General features: G+C 45.1%; 1 protein-coding gene across 4 annotated transcripts in view; it reads left to right on the top strand.

Annotated features, from left to right (window-relative positions):
• Positions 1–20,503, top strand: part of DOCK8 (dedicator of cytokinesis 8) — a 165,521-nt gene that overhangs the window by 33,736 nt on the left and 111,282 nt on the right. For 2 of the 4 annotated variants that reach the window (XM_058657401.1, XM_058657403.1), the window contains exons 2-4: positions 2,803–2,905; positions 11,314–11,489; positions 13,180–13,251. In XM_058657401.1, coding sequence (XP_058513384.1) covers positions 2,803–2,905; positions 11,314–11,489; positions 13,180–13,251 — 351 coding nt within the window. Of the gene's footprint in view, positions 1–2,802; positions 2,906–3,775; positions 4,172–11,313; positions 11,490–13,179; positions 13,252–20,503 lie in introns of those variants that run through there. The other 2 variants (XM_058657402.1, XM_058657399.1) reach the window with 2 other exon arrangements.

Here is a 20,503-nt window from a genome sequence, read left to right as displayed (position 1 = left end):
TTCTGCCACTTGCCACAAAATTGTCCCAGATTGAGGTCATTATGTTCAGTGAAATAAGTCAATCGTAGAAGGACAAATATCATGTGTCCTCTCTGGTCTATGGCAACTTTCATGCAAAATACAAGATCATTAGGTATACAGATAAACATGCGAGTGCCTACATGAATCTAGAGGAACTGTATAACAGAGAGCATCATATTGAGAAGTGAAGAGACATTGGCAGTAGGCATCTCTACCCCTGAATAAAAGATGGACTCCCAATAAACGATTAAATCTATCCTGACAATAGGATGCTGGACTTTCTATCATTGTCTATACCTACAATGCCCAGATTACACTTAAATAGTGGAATGATGGATTTGTGACTGTTACTGAAGGACTGTATTATTGTAATAATGTAGGGGAAATTAGTAGGGGGAGGGAATTGGGAAGAGTGGGAGAGGAAATCCCCGAGCTTATGAAAATGTCTCATAAAAAAATAAACAGAAATAAATAAAAATTTTTATAAGCCTCTCATGCAAAGTAGTGCATAATCATATCTTAGCACACATGATCATGAAGAAAATATAAGAATCCTTATTTAGAATGTTATTTGTTAATGTTGTAATTTATTTATGACATATTTCATAATAGATTTAGGGGTAGATATTGTAGTGGAGCTGTATGGGGTGCCCACATCTCTATTAGAGAGAATGCGATTGAATTGTGTCTCTATTTGTTCTAAGATTTACTTACATATTTATTTGAAACTCAGAGTCAGAGAGAAGAGACAGGAAAAGAGACAAAGAGAGAGAGAAACCCAAGAGAGAGCTTCCATCTTCTGATTGACTGCCCGGATCGCTCCAACAGCCAGGGCTGGACAGGCGGAGGCCAGGGGTCTAGAACTCCATCTTGGTGCCCGCTATGGGTGGCAGGAGAGGACCATCCTCTGCTGCTTTCCCAGGAATGTTAACAGGGAGCTGGACCAGTACCCGAGGAGCCAGAACTCCAACAGGCATCTCCGTGGGATGCTGGTGTCACGCGTATCAGCTTAATGTACAAGATCACAACACTGGACTCCTGTGCTTTTTTTTTTTTAAGATTTATTCATTTTTATTGGAAAGGCATAACTACAGAGAATAGAGACATAGGAAGAGCCTGTACCTGCCAGTTTACTCCCCAAATGACTGCAACAGCCAGAGGTGAGCTGATCCGAAGCCAGGAGCCAGGAGCTTCTTCCTGGTCTCCCATGCGGGTGCAGGGTCTCAAGGCTTTGGGCCATCCTTGACTGCTATCCCAGGCCACAAACAGGAAGCTGGATGGGAAGTGGAACAGCAGGGACACGAACTGACGCCCATATAGGATGCTGGCACTTGCAAAGGGAGGATTAGCCATTTGAGCCATCACACTGGCCCCACATTTCCACTTCTGGCACATACTGGTGAGGCACTTGGGTTCCTGTCATATATGTAGGAAAAAGCAAAATCCTAGACTGTTGTCTTTGGCTGGTCCAGCCTCAACCATTGGAGGCATCTGGGAATGAACCAGCAGGTGCAAGAGTCTCATTTTCTCTGTCCCTCTGCTTTTCAAACAAATAAATAGGTCTTAAAAATCAGTAAAAATTATGTTTAAAATTCATGTTAGGACTTTTAGTTTCGTAGTATGCTTCATGTATATGACGTCACTTCATTTTCATTAGTCTTTCTGATAATATTCGCTCGTGGTGATGGTGTTTTACACTGTGGCCTCATTGTGGTTAAATACACTTTTATAAACCAACCTGACAGTCCAACCACCAACATAATGATGTAATAGGAAAAATGTGTACTGAGTTCCAAAGCGCTGGTTAGCAAATAAGTACCCAGCGGTCAGTCTGTTTGTAAGCCTGGGTCGCTGGCCAGCAGGCTCAGGACGACAGGTATGAGTGCAAAACAACTTTCTCGAATGTCTGTGATTCTTGGCTCTCTTGAGTTAGCTGAGCACTGAGCAGTGTCAATTCAGGAGAGGCTGGCGAAAACAGTCCTTGAGCATTCCAGGTAATATTAGCAGCACCTGCAGGAAAGTGGAGTATCTGAATCAGTCCTCTGGTGTTCTCTGTTAGAGGCGCTGGAAGGACTTAACTCTTTGACACGAGAAAGGCTGGATGGAAATGGTAGCTCAGGGTTTACGGGACCCTTGTCCCACACTAGGTGTCTTCACATGGAGCCAGTCCCCGCTGTGTGGCCTGGGGACAAAGAGTCTTCAGTTCCTGGCCCAGACCCTTCTTTCCCCTGCTATTGTTTGCCCAGTGTGGAGCAGGTGGCAGGCACTGTGATCTCTAGGCAGTTCTCAAGAGTGTGCCAAGGTCCAGAGTGGTAGTCTAGTGGCTAAAATCCTCACCTCGCATGCGCTGGGATCCCATACGGGGATCAGTTCTAATCCCAGCTGCTCCACTTCCCATCCAGCTCCCTGCCTGGGGCCTGGAAAAGCGGTTGAGGACAGCCCAAAGCCTTGTGACCCTGCACCCACATGGCAGACCCAGAAGAGGTGCCTGGCTCCTGGCTTCCGATCGGCACAGCTCCGGCCATTGCAGCCACTTGGGGAGTGAACCAGTAGATGGAAGATCTTTCTCTCTGTATTGCCGTTCCAGTAATAAAAACTTAATCTTAAAATAAAAAAGGGTGTGTCAGACACGCACCCCACCACGGGCATCCGAGAGCAATTCAGTCAGTCCTGCTGTTGCCCAGTGAAGAAATCGTTTTGATAACATGATCTCCGAGATGTAATAGTACTGATCATTTAACATAATGGCTTTCCTCTGATTATTTTCTGTTTTAATCCAAGGTATTCTTCAGCGGAAGTAAGGAAACAGTTCACTCTCCCACCAAACCTTGGCCAGTACCACCGACAGAGCATAAGCACTTCTGGCTTCCCTTCGCTTCAGCTAGTGAGTATGCCTGACCGCTTTGCCTGGCTGGTGCACGGTGCTTACTTCCTGGTGTGTTGCCTTGGGTTTTCCAACCACTCCTCGCCCGCTTTTTGGCAGCCATTTTTCTCTGCTTTCTTGACCAGGGCGTGGAGGGCAGACAGGACCTCTCAGGATTGAGGTTCTGATACTCTGGACTTAGCAGGTTTCCGTGATGCTCACTTCACCCCAGATCATTTGTGTGTGGCAATGGGGTAGGGATCAGCCTAGAAATGGACCACCAGTTGTAGCGTTCATTTGGGAACATTTGGGAGTTGGAATAGGGTTGGCGTCCTGGTTGGTCCACTTCCAATCCAGCTGCTCATCAAGGGCTTGAGAAAGCAGTGGGAGGTGGCCCAAGTGTTTGAACTCCTGCCACGCACAAGAAAGATCCGCCTGGAGTTTCAGGCTCCTGCCTTTGGCCTGGCCCAGGGTCAGCCATTGCAGCCATTTTTGGGGAGTGAATCAGTAGATGGAAGAGCTCTCTCAATCTGTTTTTCTCTGTAAGTCTGCCTTTCAAATAAATAAAATAAATCTTTAAAAATCTGAAAAGCCAGGCTGCAAACATTTGTCCTAGGAAGTCACTTTCTTGGAAGTATACGTTAAATATGATTAAGGTTACCCATTTCAGGTGCACAATTTGATGCATTATATTAACTTGTAGCTTTCTTGCCTCTGCTCCATAAGGACACGAAACACCGCCTTTCTACAGGCATCCCCTCATGCTCCTTCCCAGTGGCCCTTTAGTGTCAGTCCCCCCATCCTTGTCCCACCTCCTAAGACAGCCACCAGTCCTCTTATCATCACGGTTATCTCCTCCAGCAATGTGCCTTTTTTTTTTTTTTAAGACACTGCCCTCCTTTTTAGCACAAAGATAGGCTGCATTAATCTCTATGTGAACTCCAGTTATTGTATGTGCATCCTGTGTTATTTGAGGACCAAATGCGCCAGGTGAGCTAGATCTGATTTCAATGAGATGGCTTATAAAACCAAAAATGACCCCCACTTCCTCTATGAGCGAGCCCCAGTCCTCGCTGGGTTCACTTCCTCACACGCAGTACAGCAGCACTTTCGGGCTCGTTCTGGCGGTTATCTGGAGGAGGTTAGATTATTTTTTTTTTAGTTTCTACTTATTGCTTCAAAACCACTTCTGCTCTTACAAGTTTTGTAACCCTCTCCTCTGTTTCCGGTAACCGCCATTTTGTCTCCTGTAACAATTGACACGCCGGGTAACTGTGTCTTTGAAAGGTATGTTTTCCTGGAGTGATTTGTGGATATTTTTGAAGGATGATGTGTGTGTGTTGTATCATTACTGAAATAGCAGTCCAAACAATAGGTGCTACAGGACGTAACTTGTGATGACATTTCTTCAGCAAATTTATTGATGATTTCCGTGGCTGGCTGGCCTGCCCTTGTTAATTGCACATTTCAAAATTGCAGGTGACAACAAAAGCTTATTGAATGCATGATGTGCGTGTGTCTAGATGTAGCAGATAAGCTTTAAACCAAGATAAACTGGATATGCTTCTTGGTTTCATTGGGTACTGATATGTATTTCATTGAAAGCCTTTTAAAAAATGTCTTACTGGAGTTGGATTCCAAAATATGACAATGTGGTTTGGAAGTGACGGGTAACCTGTTGAAGTTAACATAAGGTGGGATAGAAAGTATTTGATTTTTTTGGGAGGGGATTAAAAGCACAGGTTTCTGCAGTGGCTGACTTAGAATTAATGTCAATTTGCTTCGGGATCGACTTTAGGGAAGTTTAGTTAGGGTTTTCAATCTTCATCTCTCCACAGGAGCATTCTGAGCTTTTTGTTGGTTTTTTCACTGAAATGCTTTTTTAAATGTGAAATTACAAAGTAAGCAAAAGGTTTACAGCTTGCATATTTTTCTTTTGATAGTTTGCTGCCTCTTCAGTACGTTTTGGAAAAAAGTGAATGTTGATCCACTCTTTCCTTAGCTGGATCATGGGTATCATGTGGTTTAGCAGCCCATTTTCTAAGAGAAGATATCGTGAGTGTAGGGAAGACGTTAAACTAGTCATTTGTTCTTACAGGTCGTCATTTATTCTTAGTTTCATTTGCACGTGGTTATCCTGTAGAATAAGTTACTTTTGGTTATTCCAAGTTAGGTTTCTGAATCTTTTTCCCAACCCTCTACTCAGCTCCAAATAGTCCCTCAGTTTCTGTTCCTTCTAGAACAGAAAGTATCTGGAATCCAGTGCTCTGGGTTCCATTTTATTTTATTCTGTGCATGGTCTACACAGAATATCCGATCTCCTGGTCCTTCAACCCCTTGGTGAGCCGCTGTTAATCAAAATGCAGTGACCACTCTTATCCTTGAGTTACCTTCTTGAATGAAGTTTCCCCAAAAAGAATCATCTTAGAAGAAAATATTTCTGAGCATGGAAACATGGTGAAATCTTCCAGCCAGATCCGTGTTAGCAGGCTGACATGTCTGTCGTTTAAGACCTCTCAGCTTGCAACATCTTTAGAAGCTTGGGACCTTTCGTGGTATTATTCTGGCCAATTGCAAAATAAACAGAACGTGTTTGGGCCTTTGTTTCTCTTTTATGTATGCAGTCACCATCTCAAACAACTGTAATTACTGACACAGACGATTAATTTTGTATTTGATTGAAGTCAACTTCTTTTCAAAGTCAGTCAGTTCCTTGTTTTTTGTTGCCGTTTTTGTAAGAGTGACAGATGAACTTGGAGTCGGGTGGGTCTGAGGGAGCCGTGGTCCCACTTACTAGTTGCTGAACTTGGAACAAGTTGGCTAATGTCTCTGAAAGCTTTGGTTTCCTTTTCTGCAAAATTGGGACGATCATGATGCCCGATTTGGGTCAACATAGAATTGCATAATAGATCCTGTGTAAAGCAAGATAAGTATTGCTGACATATGCGCGTGACCCAGTGGAGACCCTGTGGGAGAGGTGAAGGGCCGATGAAGAAAGAAGGGTGGAGCCCTCATGAGCTGTGTGATCTGTTTGGGAAGGTGGATGAAAGATTGGCTTTAAGTAGTGGGAGGCGTTCAGAAGAGAAAAGGGAGACCAAAATCCTCAAACATCTTGAGAAAAAAAAAAATTATTCAAGAGACAATATGAGGATTCAGGAAGTGATCCGAAGAGCTTGGATGGAGGAGGCTGGGAAGACCTGCAAGAGAGGGTTCCTAGTTTGGACCACACATTAGGATCACACGGGACCTGTAGAAAACCACTCGTAGAATGTTCCAGCACACAGCAGTTACAGCGAATCCCCGGGAAGGAGGACCGGACCTCAGTGTTTTCATGTTGCCTGAGGTCTTCAACCTCTGGCCCTGGCTGAGACTCACCTAAAGAATTGACATAGTTAACATCTATTCCAAGCAGGAGATGGAAAACAACGAACAGGAAAATTTCCTCTTGTTGTTTTGTCTGCTCTGAGTTGCAGAATTTGTGGGAACCGAAGATCGCTTGTTAACCCTGTACACATCTCCTTATCCAAACACGGTAGCGTCACCCATAGATCTGGCAGACCAGTGAGAGGAAGGGTGTGTGCTTGCTCTGGTTTTTGCTGTTATTTTGTGTGTGTGTTTTGAACTCAGTTGTGCTTGTTAGCCGTGATAATTGCGTGTATCTGCATTTGTAAAGTAAGTCCAAGAGGGTGGGCGTTTGACACGGTGAGTAGGACACCCCTGGGGTGGGGGCGTGTTCCACATCCCATATCGAAGTACCTGGTTCCAGTCCTGTCTCCATTTCCAGTTCCAGCGGCTGCCCCACACACACCCTGGGAACCAAGAGGCAACTGATACTAGCTAAGGCACAGGAGTCCCGGTCATCTACATAGGAGGTCCTGATTGAAATCTGGGCTCCTGGCTTCAACCTGGTCCAGGCCTGGCTTTTCTGGATATTTGATGAATGAAGTAGCAGTTGGAAAATCTCTTTTCTCTCTCTTGGTCATGCTGCCTTACAATACATCCAAGCAAATGAAAGGGATAAGCTATTTTTAAAACTTTGTCATTTTGACTGTGACAGATTCATCATTTAGAGTGTATTTTTCAAGTATGATGAAGACCCTAGTAAGTATTTGATGACCAGTGCCAGAGAGAGTGGCTCTAGCTGGTGACTTTCTCAATAGTCCATGTTTCTGCTACAACGAAGCTGTAAAATACTAAAACTATGTTCTGATTATTGAAATTGTCGAGTGAAATGAGACAAGAAAGGGTTGAGATGTATGCTTTAAGATAGGAGGACTGGAAACAATGTGTACCCAGTTAATAATGGTAAGCTGCAGTTTTTCATGGATGCGAAATACTATTTTAAAAAACAACAACAAGGGCCAACGTGGTAGTGTCCCAAGTTAATCCTCCTCCCGCAGTGCCAGCATTCCATATGGACCAATTGGAGTCCTGGCTATTTGTACTTTGGATCCAGCTCCCTACTTCTGGCCTGGGAAAGCAGGAGAGGATGTTTCAGCACCTTGGGCCCCTGCATCCAACATGGGAGACCTAGAAGAAGCTCCTGGCTTTAGGTTGTTCTAGCTGTGGCCAATGTGACCATTAGGGGAGTGTCTCTCTCTTTCACTCTCTGTAACTCTTAATTTTCAAGTAAAATAAATACATCTTTTAAAAGCAATTTAAGAACAATAGACGGTTTTTGAAATGAGACAGAATGAAACAGCTGGACCCAAATGACAGTGCTGAAGGAAAGGAAGGTAAAAAAAAAAAACCCCACATCCTGGATGTGTATCGACGCACTATGGTTACAGGATGTGTTTGTGTATGGAACATTTATGTTAAAAAAAATATCTCACACCTGGGAGAGCATTGGCTCTGGCTATGCATAGAGTCTTCCTCTTACTTCCATGGCTAGGAATGGCTAACTTGATGAATCACCCGATGGATGGATAAGCTACACCCCACCTTCTATTGTTCTATTGTCCTCTGTCTTTCAAGGAGCTGAATTGTTCTTCAGGTTGCCTGCATTGCACTAGAAGGGACAGGATGGAAAATGCAGCCTGAATGCGGTGCTCAGGCAAATTCACAGCGGAAGGGCAAATGAAAGCGAGTCTGACATTCTGCATAGGGAGTGAGTGTATCGCTGCTTTCCTTGTCACGCAGGGGAATCAAAACCACCCCCGGAAATACACAGCTGATGCCCATGAGGACAGCGTAGCTTTTAGCTCAGTGGCATGGCTGGCAGGTTGCTGTGGGTAGAAGCAGGAAGGCATAGTCCATTCTAGGCCAGGAGGGGCGGCCTAGAAGAATGAGTCTGCCTCCTGCTCTTGTTTCTTTGATGTGGTGGAGAGCCCTGCATCTGTGGATGGGAGCTCTCTTTCGATGCCAGGGACTTCCGGAGCGAGAACACAGCGGGCACCACAGCAGTGGGCTCCCCTAGAGCCTCTACTCTGGATGCAGCCAGGTAGCTGGAGAAGGGAGCCAGTCACCCTCTTTTCTCCTCCGTGGACAGTCTGTCTTGCGGATAACAGGTGCTGCTGCCAGCTGCCTTGGCTTGGGTGGTTGGAACTGAATTTTGTTCTCGCTGATACTTACACAGGAATGTCACCATGCTTCGATGTAACTTTTCAGCATTTATTTAAGAGCCTCTGCTTGAAGCATTGGTTGATATTCTTCATAACGGAGCTACAGCTAGTGTTACTTTTATTGATTTATGGACCACGATTTTATTTTTTAAGTTTTATTTATTTATTATTGGAAAGGCAGATTTACAGAGAGAAAGAGAGACAGACAGAAAGATCTTCCATCTGCTGGTTCACTCCCCCCCCCCCCAGTGGCCACAATGGCCGGAGCTGAACTGATCTGAAGCCAGGAGCCAGCAGCTTCTTCAGGGTCTCCCATGTGGGCGCATGGTCCCAAGGTTTGGGGCCGTCCTCTACTGCTTTCCTAGGCCACAAGCAGGGAGTTGGATTAGAAGGGCAGCAGCTGGGATACGAACTGGCAGGCACCCATGTGGGATCCTGGCACATACAAGGCAAGGATTTAGCACTAAGCTACCACGCTAGGCCCACTGTGATTATGTTAAGAAATAGTCTTGTGAGCAGCTCAGAGCAGATTTGATGGATAGCAGTAATATATTTTTTGACTTGCCTTCCAGTGTACTTAATATTGTCTTATATTTTAATTATTTCAGAAAAATGCAGATTTCCTAATGGATCCATAAGAGAAAAACAATCAAAATTATACTGGCTAAGAACTTGAGCCTGCCTAGGTCTGGATTTTTCTTAGCTGTGTAATCATGGGCAAATTATAGTTTCCAGTGCTCGGTTTTCCCAAGTTTAAGATGGGGATCATAAGAATGTATACCTTATCCATTTAGGAGTAATGTATACCTTATACATTATAGATAGGAGTCTAGTGAGGACTAAATGAGGTAATATAGTACAGTTTCTCAGCACACAGGACGTACTCAGTAGTTAATAGTTCACTGGGTAAGGACAGTGCAGTAATGAGGTTTGCGGAGTGTCATTTGGAAGCCTGTGTCCCACTTCATAGTTCTGGGTTGGAGTCCTGGTTCTGCTCCAGTTTCCTGCCAATGCAGAACCACGAAGGCAACAGCTGAGGGCTCAAGTGCTTGAGTTCTTGCCATCCTTGGGGGAGATTTCAGTCGGGTTCTGGTCCCTGACTTTGGCTGGGGCTCAGCCCTGGCTTCCGCATGCATCTGAGGAGTAAGCCAGTGAGGTTGTAGGGGAGCTGTTTGCCTTGTCTCTCTTTATGTAGGATTAAAAAAAAAAAAAAAAACCCGAGGGGAATCAAAGCCCCACACTTTTCTTCATTTCTTCCCAAAGCCATTTTGATCTCTCTCAGCAATCAATGCCTTGTTAGTTGTCTCAGGGAAGTGAGGGTTGGTATTTTTTTCCCCCCAGGGTTGGTATTACTGCAGGATTTGTGGCTGGCTGACTTGTTCTGCGTACAGATGGTAACCCTGGGCAGAGTCCAGCAGTACCACCACCTGGCTTGACGTCCCACCTGCTTCCTGGATGCCTTGTTCCCTGCTGCTCCCTGTTCCTTCACTATGACCGTGGTGCTGTCCTTGGCCAACTGCCTGACCGCCTGTTAGAACAGGACAGGCGTCTCTGATCTGGTCTCCTTCCACCTGGCTTTGCTCTCAGCTGCTGAAGAGCCTCCTGCTGTCTGCTCTTCCCACGTTATTGTAAGTCAGCCACCTTCAGCCATCCCAGACAGGGGGGCAGAGCCAATGATGCTCAGTTAGTTCTCAGCTTCATCTTTGCTCCCTAATGTGAGTCATTTGTGCCAGGTCTGGCAAGGGTGGAGAGGGGACCCAGCAAGCCCTGTTTCCATTCTGGGTTTTATTTGCTTCAGGCTCTTCAACAGCACTTTGTTGCTCCACTGCAATTTGCAGCCTTTACTGGTGTATGGTTTCAAGGGTTGGAAAAACCGGTTTTGTCAGCTCCCTTCACATTTCTCCTTGTCTCCTGATTCTGGGATGTTTTTCTGTTGGTCCATGGGAGGAAGGGCGGAGCTGGACAACAGTACCCCTTACACGGACTCTGCCATAAGTAACCGCTCCGTACCATTGCAATAATGCAGATGAATATTCCTATACAGATAGTCTTTATCTAGGTGACTCGTATTTCCTTAAGGCATCTTTCCTGTCTTTTGACTTCACAGATGGGCAAACTGTGTATTGATCTCATTGGGGGGGGGGGGCTGATGACGGGTTGCCAACTTTTTTTATTGACCAACGAAAAGAAATTTCTTTAGTTTACCCTCTGTTTCTCTCATTTCCTTCGTTCCGTCCCTTTGCCACCGTGGAAGGCTACAATGAAAGAGCCAGGAACAATGAGTAAACTTGGAGAGAGTTTAGCAGATTGCCCGAATCTGCTCATGCAGCTCCAGACCAATGCCAAGTGCTCACAGGCCAACAGCTGTGATCCCAGCAGCATTTGGAAGTCACCAACGCGGAGGGTCTTAGCTCCCAGTTAGTTGTGATTCTGTGCCGCGTGCTTCCAGGAACCAGTGTGTAGCGCCCCCCTCAGGCCAAAGGCGACACTGGCCCACACACTCAGTGTTGAATTTGCCTGAGCTCCTGGAAATCTGTCTGTCTCCTTCCCTTTATATTTGGGTAACTAAAACGTGGCCTCGGAGAGATTTTGCAGGAGAGATTACAAAAATTCAGCAAAGCCGTGCGATCTCTTTGTAGGTCTCTTCAGTATCCCGCATGTCCATGCAATTAAGCAGAAAAAAATTCCGCCTTGGGGTGTGATTTTAATTGCTCAGCGTGTCATGGCTTGTTCCTTGCCGTATCCCTGCCTGATAGCTCTTCCAAAGAGCCGCTTGCATGTAACGCGCCTAGGTTGAAAGGAAAGGGCAGGGCACGCATTTGCGACTGTGTGGGAAACTCCTTTCCCTTGGTTTTCCTCCTGCAGCCTCAGTTTTATGACCCCGTGGAGCCGGTGGACTTTGAAGGACTTCTGATGACACACCTTAACAACCTGGATGCTGAGCTGGCCCGGGAGCTGGGAGACTTCACGGATGACGAGTTGGATGTGGTGTTCACGCCAAAGGAATGCAGGACGTTACAGCCCTCTTTGCCGGAGGAAGGGTAAATTGTGTTCTTGAAACATAGCTGTCGTTGGGACGTTGTGACCATGATCAGTACAGGGAAGTTGGCCTGCGTCTGTCCCTCTTTTCAAAATAAACAGAATTGGGCCCAGCGGCGTGGTCTAGCGGCTAAAGTCCTCGCCTTGAACGCGCCAGGATCCCATATGGGTGCCGGTTCTAATCCCGGCAGCTCCACTTCCCATCCAGCTCCCTGCTTGTGGCCTGGGAAAGCAGTCGAGGACGGCCCAAAGCTTTGGGACCCTGTACCCGCGTGGGAGACCCGGAAGAGGTTCCTGGTTCCTGGCTTTAGATCGGCGCAGCACCGGCCGTTGCGCTCACTTGGGGAGTGCACCATCAGAGGGAAGATCTTCCTCTCTGTCTCTCCTCCTGTCTGTGTATCTGACTTTGTAATAAAAATAAATAAATCTTAAACAAAAATAAACAGAATCGCTGCAGGGTGATCACACAGGGCTATGATGTAGGTATGCAAGATTTACTTTATTTTTGTGTGAAAGGTGGAGTAATAGGGAGAAGAAAAGAAAGAGAGAGAGAGAGAGAGACCTCTTTCACCTCCTGGTTCACCTGCCAAATGACTCTAGTAGCCAGAAGTCAGGGTACCAGGAACTTCCTCTGGGTCTCCCATAGAGGGGACAAAAGCCCAAGGACCTTGCTGCTTTTCCAGGCCAGAAGCAGGGAGCTGGGTCAGAAGTGGAGCAGCGGGGACATGAACCGGTGCCCAGATGGAATGCCAGCACCACAGTTGAACGGTTAGCCTACTGTGCCATTCCAGTGTGCATAGTTTTAGAACTGATTTGGTCAGAGGCTTTGAAAAGCCCACTGGGCAATGTAATAAATACAGTGATTCAGGCTAAGTGTCTTTCCAGGAGAACTGTATAGCATGGATATGTTCAGAGCTATAGTCACGATGTGAGGAGGTTGCGAGAGTTACACATGGCAGAATACTTTGCTATCTGTTCAGAGCATCCTTGCCCACGTTGGAGACCCCCGTGTCTAACTTTTACAGTATGTCATCAGATGCTTTCAGCCAATCCACAAGTGGATAGAGTTATCATCCCTGCACTTCAAGTGAGAAAATTCAGACTTGTGTCTCCCTCCTAAGAACTTGCTGGCAGCAGTAGTGAAAGGCTTTGCTGGCGTGTTCACCTCTGATTTCAAGGCTGTTACATAAACAGACAGCATCACTCACACAGCACACTCCCAAGCAGGTGCCTGAGTGAATGATTGCCAACCAAAGCCACCGGCTGCAGAATCCTCAAACTCTTTAAGACAACTGTTCTCCCTAGCGCATGTCCAAACACTGTTACACCTGAGCCAAAAGTATGCCCAAATTACTTCTGCGAAGAGTAGGTATTTATTCTTTGTGTTCTTGCTTTGTGGTTGATGACAGCTCCTTCTGCCCGTCTTGTGTCAGAATGCCCCAGGCACTCCGAGATGGGTCTGGCTTAACAGGATTCGCTATAATAAAGAAAATCTATGAAGCATTCAATGCTAACATGTTTGTCTCACGAAAGTAAAAAAATGTTACTGCTCCAGGCATACTTGGAAAGAGGGCTGAGAGTTCTGGAACTCTCTTCGGAATGGACTTGAAACCACCCCGCCCCCCCCCGTCGGGTGCTGGGATTGTTTCCTTGCCACTAATACATTTTTTGCTTGGTTTTCCACCCCATTAGGGTTGAACTGGACCCTCACGTCAGAGATTGTGTGCATACTTACGTTCGGGAGTGGTTCATCGTGAATGGGAAGTAAGTTAACTTTTTCCTTTTCTATATAAATAAAACTTCATGTTGTTCATTTTTTGCTAGCAGTTTTTTTTTGGGGGGGGGGAGTTTTGTGCTTATAGAAAGTGTGAGCAGAAAATACCAAAGCTCTCCTCTCTTCCCACCAGCCTCCCAGCATTTATTCCTATTATTAGCACCTCGTTTAGGAGGTCACAGTTGTTACAACTGATGAGCCAATATTGATGAGTTTTTACCATTAACTAAGTCTCATATCATTTATCTGAATGTTTTTGTGTGTGTGTGTGAATGATGAGTTTTGGGGATTTTAACAAATGCATGATAACACACATCTGTCCTTACTGTCTCAGGCAGCGTATGTATTACATATTTTTATTTATTTTAATTTTATTGGAAAGTCAGATATACAGCGAGGAGGAGAGACAGAGAGGAAGCTCTTTTGTCTGCTGATTCACTCCCCAAGCGGCTGCAACAACTGCAGTTGAGCTGATCATAAGCCAGGAGCCAGGAGCTTCCTCCGAGGTCCCCCACGCGGTCCCAACGTTTTGGGCCTTCACAAGCTGGGAGTTGGATGGGAAATGGGGCGGCTGGGATTAGAACCAGCGCCTATATGGGATCCCAGGCATGCAAGACAAGGAATTTAGCCACTAGGCTACAGTGCTGGACCCGCAACATATATTTTTACTGAGCTAAAATTCTCTGGACTGCCTTGTTCATTCCTCTCTCCCTCCCTGCTGGGAACCTTTTTACAGTCTCTAAAGTGCTGCAGGTCCCTCCGTGTCTTTCTGTAATGTAGAAGATCATTTCCTTTTATTGCTAAATGGTCTTCTTTCGAACGGATTTGCCACAGTGTATCCATTTCCTTATTGAGCAAGAGTTACATTTTAAACATACAGAACAGAGGTGTGTTGTTTTACTTTCATTCTGATTAGTACCTTGGGGGAAAAATAACTGAACTGGCTTCTGATTCAAGCGTTCCTTTGAAATGTGGGGACCAAGACATGAGTTGCTTGCTAGCTTTCCAATCAAAAGGGTTTTCCTCTACTGAATTGATTGAATGTTTGGTGATGACGTCGCGAGCTCCATCCCACTGCTCCCAACAGCATTCTCTCATGAGAAGCATCTGTGTGTGTTGAGTGTGTGTGTGTGTGTGTGTGTGTGTGTTCACGCACGCATGAGTATGCTGGCCAACAGGATGGAGACTGCCCACAGACAGACACCGCACTAGAGACACATCGGAGAACATCAGATAAGACGAAGTGTGTTGAAATTCCAATAGCCACACCCTTCTTGTAGCTAGTACCAGTTCTTCTCTGAGACAAATAACGAGTGACTGAAAACTGGCTTTTTATCCACTTCCTGGAAGTGTGCCATTGAATTTGCCTTCTTTTGGAATAATGGCTCCAAGCATACTGTTTACAAATAATATAAGGAAGAGAGCGCATCACTTATATAAAGTCCAAGGGAGTTGAATGATCATCCATTCTGTGTTCTAAGACAAGTGGAAAGTGAAGTTGCCTAGGCAAATAAGGTTGTGCTATACTGGGAACAACAACAAAATTCCAGAACAAGTTGTTCTGGAATTTTTAGAATGTTAAAATTAGAGTTACTTTTTGGAAGTTAAAAGTTCTTAAAAAAAAAAAACAAACCTCTAAGTGGGCACAATAAATAGAAAAGTCCACATTGTTATGTTTGGTTTTAGATTTATTTTCTATTTGGGGCCCTTTACTTTTTCGTTCCCCATGGCAACACAAGGCGCTTGGAATTTTTTTCCCCTCTACACAAACTTAAACAAGGATTCTTTTTTCGAATACTAATTATCAAAATGATGGGAAACACATCAAAAGTAACCACCTTTCATTATGGATGGATAACCACCATCAATATTTCATGCGTGGCTTCTGACTTTACGTTTCCTTTTATTTATTTATTTAAAAGTCAAACATACATGGAGAGAGAAGGGAGGAGAGAGAGAAAGAAAGAGAGAGAGAGAGAGATCTTCCTTCCTTGATTTATTCCCCAAATGGCCACAACAGTTGGTGCTCCTGCCGGCCCCAATTCACAATTCTCTTTATGATATTTATGTCAAAATGAAAACATATTATGACATCATTTTGTAGCATGAGTTTTCAGTTGTCCTAGTAAGTGGTGATGCTCTCTTTTTGTTACTAACTATGGTTCACAATCGTTTAGCCGGTTTTAAATATTAGAGGATTTTCAACATTATACTTAAAGCGCAGCAGCATCTGTCTCATTGCAACTTTGGAATAAATCCCCAAACAAGGAGATTGGGTCTAGGTGTGTGTGTCAATGTAATGTTCGCTGACGCAGTACACGCCCAAGTCCTCAGGAATACTGGATATTGTTGGATCTTGTAAAAAGGCTTCTTTGTGCACGTTTCTTTATTGTTCTTACGATGCTGCTTTGGGTGTCATGTTTAACAGTGAAGTTCACAATCCTGATGATATTGCACGGGAGTTGGGGATTAAATCATAAACACGGAGCGTGAGTCCGTAGGCTGTGGTTTCAGTTGCCTTATGTGTTGGGGCCACTTGAGAAGTGAACCAGCTGAGGGAAGATCTGTCTCTCCTTCTCTTCGTAAATCTGCCTTTCCAAAAAAAAAAAAAAAATTACTTTAAAAAGAAGCAGTCTAAATCAAATGATGAACAACCCGTTGTGAAAGTAACAGGACCAAATTACTAACCGTCAGGATGAACTCCAGATGTGAAGATATAATGCAGTAGGCATCTCTTCTTCCAAATGAAAGATGGATTCTCAATGAAACTGTTGAATATATCTTGACAATAGGATGCTGGACTCTGCCATTGTCTATACCTACAATGTCAGGATGCACTTAAATGGCAGAATGATGGACTTATGACTGTTTATGAAAGACTATGCTATAGCAACAGCTGGAGCTGAGCCTATCTGAAGCCAGGAGTCCAGAGCCTCTTCCAGGTCTCTCACGCAAGTGCAGGACCCCAAAGCTTTGGACCGTCCTCCCCTGCCTTCCCAGGCCACAAGCAGGGAGCTGGATGGGAAGCAGGGCTGCTGGGATACAAACTGGCATCCATATGGGATCTTGGCGCTTGCAAGGCAAAGAGTTTAGCCACTAGGCTACTGTGCCGGGTCCAATATAAATAAATTCTTTTAAGATATACTCTTACCATATAACCTGAAGTTCTACTCGTAGGCATTTATCCAAGTGAAATGAACACACAAATGGCTGTATACTTTTGTTAGAAAAAGGATTTGCCTTTTAATTTGAAAGTCAGAGTTATCAGTGAGGGGCGAAGATAGAGACTATCCATTGAGGCCGTGGCGGGGCCAGGCTGAAACCAGGAGCTAAGACCTCCACCCTGGTCTTGCACATGGGTGCAGGACCCCAAGCATTTAGACCGTCTTCCGCTGCTTTCCCAGGCTATGAGCAGGGAGCTGGATGGGAAGCAGAGCAGCCAAGACATGAGCTAGCACCCATATGAAATGCCAGCATTGTGGGCATCCATGCCACAATGCCTGTCCCTATATTCAGATTGCTCTAGAAGTTTTGTTTGTAGTTCAAAAAAAAAAACCCCTAAAAATTACCCAAATTGTCCTTCTCTGGGTAATAGAGTTTCTACACTCCAATGCATCAATGCTGAGCAGCAATAAAATCAGGATCAGGCTACAGAGTCCTGCAGAGACACGTCACTGGGCCAATTGAGGGGCCCGGACTAGAGAGAAAACATCACAACTGTGTTCCAGTGACATTCTAGAGAAGTCGCAGCGTGGTTGCCAGGGTCTTGGGTAGGGGAAAGGTGGATTACAAAAGAGTATGCAGAAATAGTAGGGGAGGTCGAGAGGGAGGGAGAAGGTTCTGGAATGTTTCCATATCTTAATGGCAGTGTACCCCACAAAGGGTAAATCCGAATCAGACCTCCAAAGCAATGATGAGAAACCTAGCATTATACAAGGCGTAGTAACTGCTCACTTAACGGAAGGTCTGCTACTTTGCTAGTTTATTTTTCTGTTTCGTAGCAGGATGGTTTCTGTGGACCGAGAGTAAGTAAGTGTCAGCTACTATTCATAGTATCATTAAGTAATATTGCAGAATATGCCTGTATCGCAGTGCTGCCCAACTGACAAATGATTTACACTGGACCTGTTAGTAAGACACAAGTATTATATGCAAAGGGAGGGGAAGAGATTAGCTGAATTTCAGCAAAGGCTGGCATTGTGCTGCAAGGGTTAAGCCTCTGCTGGCAACACTGGCATCCCATGTCAGGTGCCACTTCGAGTTGCAGCTGACCCAGCTCCCACCTGATGTGCCAGGGAAAAAGCAGAAGATGCTCCAAGTAACTGGGCTTTTGCCATCCATTTGGGAAGCCCAGATGGAGTTCCTGGTTCTTGGTTTCCACTTGATCCCAAACTGGCTCTTGGCGCCATCTGGGGAGTAGAACCAATAAGTCAAAGATCTCTGTAAATATGTCTCTCTGTCTCTGTCGCTGTCATCGCTTTCAAAAAATGAATCTTGCAAAGAAAATGAAAGCGTCAATTTCATATCATCAGTATATTTGTGAAATGAACATTTGCAGAGTTCCCCACATCCAAACTTTAGGAACGCTGCTTTTCATTCAGCCTAATTAGTGCTTCCAAATGAAATGCGCTCTTGCGAAGATGTTGTTCGCACGTGACAATATAAGAGATTAAGCTACTCTTACAGTACTTACTAAATAGCAAGGACCAGAGAAAGCTCTTGCATTAGCACAACAAAGAAATTGTGGGGCATTTGCCTTCCCCTAGAGGACCATATTTTATGCAGCCGCTTTGCCTGCTGTGGACATGTAGTTGTCATCCGGAACTGTGCAAACATTCATTAATTTCATGTCCTTTTTTATTCCTCGATTATCTCGTTGATATGACACTGCTCCTTAGCATCTAGAGATGGGTTTTTATGCCCTTGCTATTGCTGGTAATGGCTTTGGATCTCACTTAGGGGGCAGAGGAGAGAAGCAATGGCTGCTCCTGTTCCCTCCCACTCTCGTCATTCCGCAGGGCATTTGCCACTCACACTCGGTAATTGAGCTGTTTAAATCAGACACAAAGTGTCATTCGTGCAAGGTAGAGAACAGTTGAAGATTTTCCTTTTAGCTTCCTAGGAAAGGATTTAACACAAACATGAACTACTGCTTGATCTTGGGGAAAAATAAATTGTTTTTCTTTTACGTGTTTGTCTGTGTTACTTAGACTGGAAAACTTGTTGAGTGAATTCCTTTCTATCTTTGATGTCCACTGCACCAAGTGTGTTGTCTTTGCTCTAAAAATAATAGTATTTTTTCCTCCATGATCTTGGAAAATGACCTTTGCTTTAGTGATGCCATGATGGTTTGTTTGCTTTTTATTTCCATACATTTGGACCATTTTTTTGAGGATTGAGATTTGATGGCTTCCTTTGGGTGATGTTATTCATTATTTTCCACATTGTTTTCTCCTTTTTAACAGATTTATTTTGTTTTTATTGAAAAGGCAGATTTACAGAGAGAAGCAAAGACCAAGAGAAAGATCTTGCATCCACTGGTTCACTCCCCATTTGGCTGCCATGGCTAGAACTGAGCACTCTTGAAGCCAGGAGCCGGGAGCATCTTTGAGTCTCCTAGCAGTTATGCAGGATCCCAAGGCTTTGGGCCATCTTCTGTTGCTTTCCCAGGCCACAAACAAAGAACTGGAAGGGGAATGGAGCAGCCCGGACATGAGCCAGAACCCATATGGGATCAAAGCGAGGATTTAGCTACTGAGCCAAAGGCACCAGGCCCCCGCATCATTTTCTCTCTCACTTTCTCTAAATGAGCATAAGGACGATTAACTTTACAATGCTTTTAGCATCTTGGTAAAGAGTTGAACTCTTCAGTAATTACTTGCTAATTATTTTGGGGATGTTAGCCGTAGTGACAATGAAACAGTCCCTAAGTGCTGTGGGCAGCATCATAAACATCCGTGGACTCCATCCTTCATCCTAGGTAATTAAGGTGATTCTGAGGAAGGTCATGGTCAAGGAGAGGTGGGATATCAAGGATCGGAGTATCGTCTGTTTTATTACTTTAGATGTGACTCCCGGTGAACCGGTAAACAGAATTCAAACACATGAGTGCATATGATTTAGTTACTCCCAAAACACCATAAAAATGTCTCCCTGATCAAGAAATTGTTTATTATGACATGCATTTGTTGTGCTAGCTGTCAAGATGCTTAGCAAAGCAGGATCCATGCCTTACTGGGGAGAGAAGCGAGTTGGGGGGGGGGCAATGCAAATCAGCTGTAGATGCCCCTGGGCTGGCTCTAAACACCCGTGTGCACAAACCCCACCTCACCCAAGTCCAATTCAAAGAACCGAAGAAGCCTGGCCAACCCAGAGCAATCACTTCCTCCTCTGAATTTTTATTGCATGTATTTCACGTAGAAGCTTTTTGCAGGCATTTTCAAGCCCTGGACAGTTGGAAACAAATGCCCAAAGGTTCAACTCCAGAAAGAAGCCGCCTTCGTTTACTGTTTTGGGGGGAAGTCCAATGCCTGAGGAGGCAAATGCGGTACAGGAGGACCCAGGAGGAGATCGCATTTGGGAATCCTAATGCTTGAAGGGAGCCAGACTGGCATCTTTGCGCATCAGTGACGGTGATGGAGATGCTTGTGGGACTGTGAGAGACTGAGGGGTGCAAACAGGAAGGCAGGTGTTTAATATAAATGAGATCTCAGACGAGATGGGGCGCGTGCAGGGTGGTATGGCTGGAGACCAGAAAATGAATGAGATGTCAGATAAATTCGAGTCTTGGCCCCTGATCCACGGGGTTCCCTGGAGAGTGAATTGCTCTGTAGTGTCGTCCTATGGTTGGTCTTTGAGTTTGAGCGTCTTGTACCCTCACAGCAGACAGGTGTCGCTCGGCACCTCTGAGTCAAGTGGGTGGTGGAATGAGCTACTCAGGTGTCCATGGACACAATACTGCCTGCACAGCTATTAGCGGAAGGATACATGGGCTGGTTAACGGAGCCTGAGGCGAACCGTAGTAAGTAGTCTTTGCTACAACGACAGCCTCTTGACGGATTTTATTTTTCTTTAATTTAAAAAAAGTATAAAACTTTTGGACCCAGCACAGTAGCCTTGTGGCTCAAGTCCTCACCTTGCACGCATCAGGATCCCATCTGGGCGCCGGTTCTAATCCCGGCAGCTCCACTTCCCATCCAGCTCCCTGCCTGTGGCCTGGGAAAGCAGTTGAGGAGGGCCCAA

Source organism: Ochotona princeps, chromosome 31 (genome assembly GCF_030435755.1).
Source record: "Ochotona princeps isolate mOchPri1 chromosome 31, mOchPri1.hap1, whole genome shotgun sequence".
Taxonomy (NCBI): Eukaryota; Metazoa; Chordata; class Mammalia; order Lagomorpha; family Ochotonidae; genus Ochotona; species Ochotona princeps.
Note: the sequence above shows the minus strand (reverse complement) of the source record. Positions and strands in the feature narration are given on the sequence as shown.